The sequence below is a fragment of the Aythya marila genome (assembly GCF_965140915.1).
Source record: "Aythya marila genome assembly, contig: HAP1_HAP1_SCAFFOLD_49, whole genome shotgun sequence".
NCBI classification, from domain to species: Eukaryota; Metazoa; Chordata; class Aves; order Anseriformes; family Anatidae; genus Aythya; species Aythya marila.
The window spans coordinates 1-11663 of NW_028137778.1; the positions used below are offsets into that span (position 1 = coordinate 1).

At 64.1% G+C, this 11663-nt stretch overlaps 1 protein-coding gene across 1 annotated transcript; it reads left to right on the forward strand.

Moving 5' to 3' along the window:
- Positions 1 to 153: 153 nt before the first annotated feature.
- LOC309890529 (uncharacterized protein) lies at positions 154 to 4124 on the forward strand (the record flags this gene model as incomplete). Its single annotated transcript, XM_082784958.1, has 2 exons — positions 154 to 2200; positions 3587 to 4124. Coding segments are annotated over 2 exons (2585 nt in total), but the record flags the coding sequence as incomplete, so codon positions are not given.
- Between the last annotated feature and the right edge of the window lie 7539 nt (positions 4125 to 11663).

Sequence of the window (11663 nt, forward strand, 5' to 3'; positions counted from 1 at the left end):
CGGCACCATGGTGCCACCGGCCGCGGCCAGCCGGGGGGGGCCCTGGCGCCTCTACAACCTCCAAAGCCGGGGGGGCCCGGCCCTGGAGGCGGTGGCCGGCGGAGGGGGGGTCCGGGGGTGGGAGGGGGCCCCCCCAAACCTCTCCGCCGCAAGGGCCCGCTGGTGAAGCAGACGAAGGTGGAGGAAGGCGGCGGGGGGGGCGCGCCGGGGGGGGGCGAGAAGAGCTCCATCGCCATCCCACCATCGTGGTCAAAGCCCCCTCCACCAGCAGCAGCGGCCGCAGCAGCCGGGGCAGCAGCGTGGAAGCCGAAGGGACCCCCCCCGGGCTCGGGGGGGGCCACCGAAAGCGGGGTGTCCCCCCCTCCGCCGCTGGCCCCCCGCCTTCTTCCTCCCCCGGTTCCTCCGGTGCCCCCCACCCGCCGCCGCCGTCGCCGGCCGCCCCCCAGTTGGATTTCACCTCCCAGTTCGGGGCGGCGCTGGTGGGGGCGGCCAGGCGGGAGCGCGAGTGGCCCGGGGAGGCGTCGAGGAGGCGCTCGGCGCTCTTCCTCTCCACCGAGGAAGAGGAGGAAGGCGCCGGGGGGGTGCCCGGCTCGGTGGGCGCCCCCCGCCTGCGCCACTCCAAGAGCATCGACGAGGGGATGTTCGCCGCCGACGCCTTCCCCCCGCGGGGGTACCGGGGGGGGAAAGGGGGGGCCGGCAGCGCCTTCAGCAGCGTGCCGGGGCACCCCGCCGCAGCACCCATGCATGCAGCAGCAGCACCCATGCATGCAGCAGCAGCGGGGTTGCACCCCGGGGCTGCGCCGCTGCATGGCGGCGCGCCGGGCATGCACGGCGCCCCCTCGCCCGTGCACGGCGCCAGCTCGCCCATGCACGGTGCGAGCTCGCCCATGCACGGCCCGAGCTCGCCCATGCACGGTGCAAGCTCGCCGGTGCACCCCGGCGCGGCGCCCATGCACGGCGGCGCCGCCGCATCGCTGCGCTCGGGCGCCGGCTTGCACGCCGCGCCGGGGTGCAAGGGCTTGGCGGCGCTGCAAGCGGCCACCATGCCGCTGCAAGCCGGGGCCATGTCGCTGCAAGCCGGGCTGGCGCCGCTGCAGCCGGGGCTGGCGCCGCTGCAAAGCGGCGTGCCGCTGCCCTCGGGGGCGACCTCGCTGCAGTCGGGGCTGGCGGCGCTGCAGTCGGGTTTGGGGCCGCTGCAAGCGGGTTTGGGGCCGCTGCAGCCGGGCTTGGCCTCGCTGCAAGCCGGCGCCTTGGCCTTGCAGCCGGGGCTGGCGCCGTTGCAAGCCGGCGCCCTGGCCTTGCAACCCAACCTCGCCTCGCTGCAGGCCCTGCAGGCCGGCACGCTGCCCTTGCCGGCGGGCGCCTCCAAGGCGGCGCCGTTGCAAGCAGCGCCGGCGCCGTTGCAGAGCGGGGCGCTGCAAGGCGGGGCGTTGCAAGGGGGGGCAGCGGCTTTGCAAGCGGCGCCCCCTCCGCTCCCCAAAGCCGCCCCCGCCGGCTCCCAGCGCCCGGACCCCCCCAGGCGCTCCAGCCGCCCCCCGTCGCCCGCCGAGCCTTGGCTGGCGGGGGGGGGCGCGGAGGCTCGCTTGGAGCTGCGGGTGCGCTTCGCCGAGGCGGGGGGGCTGCTGGCCTTGCCCCCCCCGGCCCCTTCGGTGGACGGGGACGAGGAGCTGCTGCTGGCCGAGCCCCTGCCGCCCCCCCTGGAATTTTCCAACAGCTTCGAGGCGGCCGAGGGCGCCGCACCCGTGGGCGACTCGACGGCCTCCAGCCTCACCTCCTACGACAGCGAGGTGGCCACCCTCACCCAGGCGGTGGCCGAGCCCCGCCGGGGGGGGGGCGGCCTGGTCACCGCCGTGCCCCCCGAGGGGACCGAAGCGGTGACCGACTCCGGCATCGAGGAGGTGGACAGCCGCAGCAGCAGCGACCACCCCCCCGAAAGCGCCGAGCCCCCCCCGGCCTTCGCCGCCCTCCTGGAGGGTCCCGAGCGAGCCAGGGCGAGGGGGCGACCCCGGGGGGCGGCCGGGGCCGGGGAAGGGGGGGGGAGGAGAGGGGAGCCCCCCCCCCACATCCCCTCCACCGGCCCCCCGCGCCGCTCGCCCACGCTGCCCTGGGAGGAGGCCGGGCGCAGCGGTGGGGGGTGGCCCCGGGGGGGCGGCGAGGCCGGCTACGGGGCGGAGAGGAGCGGAGTGCTGGGGAGGCACAGGTAGGTGGGGAGCCTGCTGCGCCCCAAAATCACTGCATGGGTGCACGGGGGCGTTGCAGCGCGGGGCTCATTGCATCCCTGCAGCTGGCACCCATTGCACTGCAAAAGTCGTTGCATGGATGCACAGGATCGTTGCGGCGCCGGACTCATTGCATCCCTGCAGCCGGCACCCGTTGCGCACCAAACATCGTTGCATGGGCACACGGGGGCGTTGCAGAGTGGGACTCGTTGCATCCCAGCAGCTGTCGCTGCAGTCACACATTGCACCATAAAAGTTGTTGCATGGGTGTGTGGTGTTGTCTCATCGTGGGACTTGTTGCATTCCAGCAGCTGTTGCACACCAGAAGTTGTTGCATGGATGCTCAGTGTCATTGCAGCACGGCACCCGCTGCATCCCAGTACCCATTGCAGCACAGCACCCATTGCATCCCAGTACCAATAGCAGCCAGTGCTCATTGCACCCCAACACCCACTGCACCCAGCACCCATTGCACCCCAAAAGTTGTTGCACAGATGGGTGTTATTGCAGCACCTATTGCATCTGGCACCCATTGCATGGCCACGTTGATGCAGTGCACCAACAACCACTGCATCCCACTGCGTAGCTGTGCTATAGCATTGTAAACCAGCAATTGTTGCATCCCAGCACCTGTTGCATGGTTGTGCTGTTGCATCGTAACCCAACACCCCTTGCAAAACAGCACCCATTGCACGGCTGTGCTGTTGCATTGCAACCCAGCACCCATTGCACCCAGCACCCCTTGCAACCCTGCACCCATTGCATAGCCATGGTGCTGCATTACACCCATTGTACCCAGCACCCCAACACCTATTTCATGGCCATGCTGTTGCATTGCAGCCCAACACCCATTGCATATCAGCACCCATTGCAGCCAGCACCCATTGCATGGCCATGCTGTTGCATTGCACCCCAGAACCCATTGCATGGCCATGCTGCTGCATTGCACCCCAGCACCCACTGTGTGGCCGTGCTGTTGCATTGCAATCCAACACCCCTTGCACCCCAACACACCTTGCACCTCTGCACCCCTTGCATAGCCACGCTGTTGCATTGCAGTCCAACACCTCTTGCCTATCAGCACCCATTGCACCGAGCACCCCTTGCATGGCCGTGCTGTTGCATTGCAATCCAAACTCCTTGCACATCAGCACCCATTGCACCCAGCACCCATTGCACCCAGCACCCATCGCATGGCCGTGCTGTAACATCACACCCAGCACCCATTGCAGGGCTGTGCTGTTGCATTGCAACCCAACACCCATTGCACCCAGCACCCCTTGCATGGCTGTGCTGTTGCATTGCACCCTACACCCCCTGCATGCCTGCACCACCCCCTAACTCACCCCCCTTTCCCCCCCCCACAGGCTTCCCGACGCCACCACCCCCTCCCCATCCACCCCCAAGCCCCCCACCGCCCTCTTCCCCAACTGGCCGCCCCCCAAGCCCCCAGGGGCCGGGGGGGAGCTGGACGTGCGCCCCCCGTTACGCCGCGCCCCCAGCCCCGCCACCCTGCCCAGCGAGCGCCGCGGCAGCCCCGCGCCTCGCCCGGCCTCGCTGCCCACCCTCCCCAGCGGCCCCCTTTACGCCGGCCTCCTGGAGCTACGGGGGGGCCCCGGCGCTTTCGGCGAGCTGCCCCCCACCCGCTCGCTCTCGCCCACCCGCCCGCCGCCCCCCGATAAACCCTTCGGCGCCAAACCGTTGGCTTTTTGGAGCAAATTCGACGTGGCCGACTGGCTGGAGTACCTGAACCTGGGCGAGCACCGGGACCGCTTCTTGCACAACGAGATCGACGGCTCCCACCTGCCCTCGCTCACCAAGGAGGACTACATCGACCTGGGCGTCACCCGCGTCGGGCACCGCATGAACATCGACCGCGCGCTCAAGCTCTTCCTCGAGAGGTGATGGCCGGGGCGGCGGGGAGCGGGCAGGCGGCGGGGAGCGGGCGTGCGACGGGACCTGGGCGTGCAACCGGACTCGGACGTGCAACGGGACTCGGATGTGCAACGGGAAGTGGGCATGCAACAGCAATCGGAGGTGCAACGGGGCTTGGATGTGCAACGGGGCTTGGACGTGCAACACAAATTGGACTTGCAACAGCGATTGAATTTGCAACGGGAATTGGATGTGCAACAGGACACGCGTGTGCAATGGGAATTGGATGTACAACAGCAATTGAATGTGCAACAGCAATTGGATGTGCAACAGCAATTGGATGTGCAATGGGATTTGAATGTGCAACTGGACTTGGGTGTGCAATGGGATTGAATGTGCAAAGAGAATTGAATGTGCAACTGGACTTGGATGTACAACAGCAATCGATTGTGCAACTGGGCTTGGGCATACAACAGCAATTGAATGTGCAATGGGACTTGGGCGTGCAACTGGAAGTGAATGTGCAAATGGACTTGGATGTGCAACCAGGCTTGGATGTGCAATGGAGTGTACAAGGAAATATGGGTGTGCGGAGGGATATGGACATGCAGCAGAATTGGGGTGTGCAATGGGGCGTGCAACTGGACTTGGAGGTGCAATGGAGTGTGCAATGAAATACAGAGGTGCAAAGGGATATGGACATGCAGTAGAATTGGGGAGTGCAATGGGGTGTGCAGCAGGACTTGTATGTGCAATGAAGTGTGCAACAAATTGAAATGTGCAGCAAAATATGGATGTGCAAAGGGATACGGACATGCAAGAGAACTGGGATGTGCAACGGGGCGTGCAACTGGACCTGGATGTGCAATGGAATGTGCAATGAAATATGGGTGTGGAAACGGATATGGACATGCAAGAAGACAACTGAGATGTGCAATGGGGCGTGCAACAGGACTTGGATGTGCAACAGAATTTGGGCGTGCAGACAGACATGGACATGCAATGGAAATTGGAGGTGTAACAGGGCAGGGGTGTGCAAGGAGTGACGGGCATGCAACAGAATTTGGATGTGCAATGGGGCGTGCAAGAGGAGATGAGCATACAACAGGATTCCAACATGCAACGGAAGCAGGATGTGCAGTGGAGGGTGCAAGCAAGCGTGGACATGCAGTGGAAACTGGGTGTGCAACAGGGCATGGGTGTGCAATGGGGCATGGACAGGCAGCAGAAGCGGGGCGTGCAATGGGGCGTGAATTTGGATGTGCAACGGGATGTGGATGGGCAGTGGAGTGTGCAACCGGACATGGACGTGCAACCGGATGTGGACGTGCAACAGGATTTGGATGTGCAACAGGATCTGGACTTGCAACAGGGCATAGACGTGCAACGGGACATGGGAGTGCAATAGGACATGGGTGTGCAACAGGATATGGGCATGCAGTGGGGCGTGCAATGGGATGTGGGCATGCAATGGGGTGTGCAATGGGATGGGGGTGTGCAACAGGCCCTGCAGCAGGATGCGGACGTGCAACAGGATGTGCAAGAGGACGTGCAACAGGACCTGGACATGCAAGGGGCTGTGCCCGGGCTGCAGACCCCGCCCTGACCCACGGGACCTCCAGGGACCCCCCCCCCACCCAAGGGACCCCTTCCCCCCATCTCCAGGCAGGCCACGTGTGCACACGCACGTGCACGGCTCAGGTGTGCCTGCAGCAGGCCCATGTGCACTGATTGTGCATGTGCACAGCTCACGCGTGTGCACTGATTGTGCTTGCACTTGGCTCATGCCTGTTTGCAGGGGGGCAGTGTGCAAGCCTTGCACTGATTGCACACGTGTGTGGATTTGCACGTGTGCACAGATTGTGTGTGTGCCACAACTGCTCATGTCTGTGCCGGGCCCGTGTGCAAGTGCTGCAGCGATCGCACGTGTGCACTGATTGTACGTGTGCACGGTCCCTGCGTGTGCACTGATTGTGTGTGCACATGGCTCGCACGTCCTTGCACCAGGCTCGGCTTTACTGGCAGTGCGTGTGCACCGATTGCACGTGTGCACCACGTTTGTGTGTGCGTGGTGAGAGCGTGTGCCGCGTGCACTCGTGTCACACAAGTACACACATGCGTGTGTTTCCCTGGCATGCAACACGTGAGCTGTGCACATGCGTGCACTCCAGAGTGCACATGGCCCTGTGCACACACTTGTGCCCTTGCACACACACACGCACAAGTCCCTGTGAATACACACATGTCCCTTGCACACACACACATGTGCCTTGCACACACACACACACATACCTTGCACACATGCATGCACACGTGCCCCTAGAAAACACCCCCATGCACACACACGCTCATACACGCACACATAACCCTTGCACACATCTTCGTGCACACACATCTGTGCCTTGCACACACCCTTGCACACACACGTCCCTGTGCACACACATGTACACACATTGCCGTGTACACATTTCCCTTACACACACCCCTTACACACTCATCCTGTGTTCACACGTGTCCCTTGCACACACACACCCCTTACACACACATCCTGTGTTCACACGTGTCCCTTACACACACACACCATGTTCACACACACCTTACATACACACACGCCTTGCACACACATCCCTATACCCATATGTATGCCCCTATGCACACATGTTCCTTGCACACACACACCTTGCACACGTGTCCCTTTCACATACACCTTGCACAATCATCTTCACACATAGATGTCCCTTGCACATGCCCCTTGTTCACACACACACGTCCCTTGCACACACGCATCGTGTTCACACACCTTGCACACACCTCATGCTCACAATCACCCCTTGCACACATGTCCTTGTTCACACACACGTGTCCCTTGCACACACATCCTGTGTTCACACACCCCCTTGCACACGCATCATATATTCACACACACACATCCCTTGCACACACACATCCCTTGCACACGTCCCTTGCACACACATCACGTGTTCACACACACATGTGCCCCTTGCACACACCCCTTGCACACACACATCATGTGTTTACACACACATCCCTTGCACACACACGTCCCTTGCACACACCCCTTACACACACATCACGTGTTCACACACACATGTGCCCCTTGCACACACTCCTTGCACACACATCATGTGTTTACACACACGTCCCTTGCACACACATCACATGTTCACACACACATGTCCCTTGCACACACACATCCCTTGCACACACCCCTTGCACACACCCATCATGTGTTTACACACACGTCCCTTGCACACACACACATGTCCCTTGCACACACACACACCGTGTTTACACACACACCCCTTGCACACGCATCACGTGTTCACACACACCCCTTGCACACACGTCACACCCCCCCCATGCCCCTTGCACACTCACAGCCCCCCCCCACACCCCCGTGCCCCTTGCACACACGCACCCACGTGCCCGTGCATGCACACATGCATGCACGCGTGTCCCCCCACGCCCCCCCCGGTGTCCCCACGTCCCCCCCTTCCCCCCCCATGTCCCCATGTCCCCCCCCCCGTCCCCGTGCCCCCCCCCCGGCCTCCGGCCGTCTCTAAGGGCTCTCGCGTCGTCGCGCCCCCCCCCCCGAGGCAGCGACCACTCTCACGATGTCTTCCAGTGCCCCCCCCCCCAACGACCCCCCCCCCTCCCCAAAAAATAGCACCGGGGGGGGGGGGGCGGGGGGGCCCCCGGCGCCTGGACGCCCCCTCCCCCCCCCCCCCCGCAACACTGTGACCCCGGGGGGGGGAGCCCAAAATTGCAAGGGGGGGGCAATTGGGCTCTTGCTGCCCCCCCCCCCCCTCGGGTGTAACTGCCCCCCCCTCCCGGGTTAAATGCCCCTCCCGGGCTAATTGCCCCCCCCCCCCGAATTACTACCCCCTCCCGAGGGTTGTTACCCCCCAACCAGGGTTATTGCCCCCCATAGGGGTCATTGCCCCCCCCCAGGGTTATTACCCCCCCCCAGTAGGGCTTATTGCCCCCCCTAGGGTTATGGCCCCCCCTTTAAGGGTTATTGCCCCCCCCCCCCGGGGTTATTGCCCCCACCAAAGGTTTATTGCCCCCCCCAGGGGTTATTGCCCCCCCACCCCCGATTTAATTCCCCCCTCCCATAGGGGCAATGGGGGCCCCCCCGCCTCCCCCATAGGAAGCCCCCAGGCGTCCGGGCCCCCCCAAAACTGGTGCCCCCCTCCCCCCGCTATCTGCCCCCCCCCCGCACTGCCGACGCTGCCCCCCCTTCTCCTCCCCCCCCCCCCCCCGTGTATAGAGGATCGGGTGTAATTAATTAATGACCGGATTTTATTTGCAAATATAAATTATCGGAGAAAGAGCCCCCCCGGGCGTGCAAGGCCTGAGTGTGCAAGGGGGGGGGGCACCAAGGGGCGTGCAAAGAGGGCACGGGTGTGCAAAGGGGGGGTATGCAAGTGTGCAAACGGGGGGGGTGCACGGGTGTGCAAGGGGGGCGCACGAGTGTGCAAAGGTGGGGGGGTGCACAAGTGTGCAAAGGGCTGAAGACGTGTGCAAAGGGGAGGGGGTGCACGGGTGTGCAAGGGGGGTGCACGAGTGTGCAAAGGTGAGGGGTGCACAGGTGTGCAAGGGGGTGCACGAGTGTGTAAAGGTGGGGGGTGCACGGGTGTGCAAGGGGGGTGCGTGAGTGTGCAAAGGTGGGGGGTGCACAAGTGTGCAAAGGGCTGCAAATGTGTGCAAAGGGGGGGGTGCACGGGTGTGCAAGGGAGTGCACGAGTGTACAAAGGGGGGTGCGTGAGTGTGCAAAGGGGGGTGCACGAGTGTGCAAAGGTCGTGCAAAAGCCTCGGGGCTTGCAAAAGGGGCGTGCAAGTGGCGCACGAGAGCGCGCAAAGGGCCCGCTGGGAAAAGGGGGCGGGGCCCGCATCCAGCCCCGCCCCCCCCCCCCGTGACGCAGCAGCGCGAGGCCACGCCCCCTCTTCGGACAAGCCCCGCCCCATTCCATAAGGGACCCCCCCACCCCCAGTGGCCCTATAGGGACCATAGAGACCGCCCCTGCCCCTATAGGAACCCTTCTATAGGGTCCCCCCCCCCATGGGTGCCCCCCCATATGGGCCTCCCCCCATCCTTTAGGGACCTCCCCCACCCTATAGGGGCCTCCCCCCACCCTATAGGGGCTTCCCCTACAGGGGTGACCCCCCTTATATGGCTGCTGCCCCCCGCCCCATATGGACCCCCTATAGGGGTGCCCCCCTCCCCATATGCACCCCCTATAGACCCCACCCCCTCCCTATATGTTCCCATATGGAGCCTCCCCATAGGGGTGCCCCCCCCTTTCCATAGGTGACCCCCTCTCTATAGGGACCCCAATAGACGCGTTCCCCTCCCGCCATAGATGCCCCCCCACACCCCCTACAGGGACTCCCTATAGGGGTGTCCCCCTCCCCATTCATCCCCCCCACCTATAGGTGCCCGCTATAGATCCCCCGACCCTATAGATTCCACCTCATAGAGGTGCCCCACATCGAGCCCCCCCCATAGGAGTGCCCTATAGGGTTCCCCCCCACCCTATAGATTATCCCCCATAAAGGTACACCCATATGTGCCCCCTATATGTCCCCCCCACCCTATATGCCCCCCTCAACACTACAGGTCCCCCTATAGGTGCTCCCTACACGCGTCCTCCCACCTTATAGGTCCCTATAGAGGCTCCTATACGTTCCTATAGAGGTGCCCCCATAGGTCCTCCCACCATAGACCCCCCCCCCGAAGCTACATGCTATAGGTTCCCACATAAATCCCACCCCCATAGAGGTGCCCCCTATATGTCCCCCCCCCATATGATCCCCTCGACCCTATAGACCCCCCCCCAATACATATCCCCTATAGGTGTCTTCCCACCTTATACATTCCTCTGCATCCCATAGGTGCTTCCCCCATAGGTTTCCCCCCCCCAGCCATGGAGCTGCTCCCCCATATAGGTCCCACTACCACCCTATAGGTTCCCTCCTATAGAATCCCCCCCCTATAGGGTCCCCTCCTATAGAATATGTTGGGTGCCCCTATATATGGGGTGCCCCTATATATAGGGTCACCACCCCTATAGGTGCCCCCCATATGCCCCCCCACACCATATATGATCCCCTCGACCCCATATAGGTTCCCCCCCCAATAGAGGTGCCCCCTATACATCCCCCCCACCCTATACATCCCCCCCACCCTATAGATCCCCTCATATATACCCCCTATAGGTGTCCTCCCACCCTATACGTTCCTCTGCATCCCATAGCTGCTTCCCCCATAGGCTCCCCCCCACCATCCTGCCCCCCATATAGGTCCCACCACCCCCCTATAGAATATATAGGGTGCCCCCTATATATAGGGGCCCCACCCCCATAGGTGCCCCCTATACGTGCCCCCCCCCCCATTTTATCCCCTATATACCCTATATAGGTGCCCCCTCCCTTGGGGGGTGTTCATCCTATAGGCCCTATAGGCCCCGCCCCCTCCCCTATAGCCCCGCCCCCCCCCCCCCCATAGGGGTCTCCCTCCCCAGGCAGCCGCTCGGGCCGGTTCGGGCCGGTTCGGAACCGTTCGGGACCGTTCGGGAGGGTTCGGGGCCGCCCCGAGCGGCTTCGGCTCCTTTCGGAACCCTTCGGGAGGGGTCGGGACCGCCAAGGGGGCGGCTTCGGCTCCGTTCGGAACCGTCCGGAACCAGTCGGGAGGGTTCGGCTCCGTTCGGGGGGGTTCGGCTCCGTTCGGGGGGGGTTCGGCTCCCTTCAGCCGGGTTCGGGTTCCCTTCGGCTCCTTTCGGCTCCTTTCGGCTCCTTTCGGCCGGGTTCGGCTCCGCTCGGCCCGGTTCGGCTCGGTACGGCAGGTGAGCGCGGGCCCGGCCGGGGCTGGGGGGAGCCGGGGGGGGCTCTGAGGGGGGGGGGGGGCAAATTTAGGGGAGGGGGGAGAATTTGGGGGGGGGTCTCTGTGCACGGGGGGGGGGCGGCGGGGGGGTAAGGGCGTGGGGGAGCCCCTGGGGGGGGCGGGAATTTGGGGGGGGGGGCTGCAGTGGGGAGGGGGGGCAGGGAAATGGGTGGGGGGGGGGGGTTGGGGGGGCTGGGTGGAAATGGGGGGGGGCTGGAGGGGTGGGGGGGGGTGAGGGGGGTTGGGGGGGTTATAGGGGGGTGGGGAGGAATTTGGGGGGGGAAGGGGGAATATTTGGGGGGGTGGGGGGCATATTGGGGGGTAAAGGGGGTTTTGGGGGGGCTGCAATGCTGGGGGGGGGCTGCCTGTGCTGGGGGGGGGATTTGGGGGGGCAGTGGTCAGCCTCTGGGGGGGCAGGGGAGGGTCTGGGGGGGGACAATAGGGGGGCAAAGGGGGCAGGTGGAGGGGTGGGGGGGCAATAAGGGGAGCAAAGGGGGGGCAATTGTAGGGCTGGGGGGGGAGGGGTGGGCCTGGGGGGGGCAATTGTGGTCCTGGGGGGGGGCAGTAGAGGAGAAAGGGGGGGCAATTGTGGGTTTGGGGGGATAATTAGGGGTCTGGAGGGGGGGCAATTAGGGGTACCCACCCCCCTGTGATGACAGCCTTTA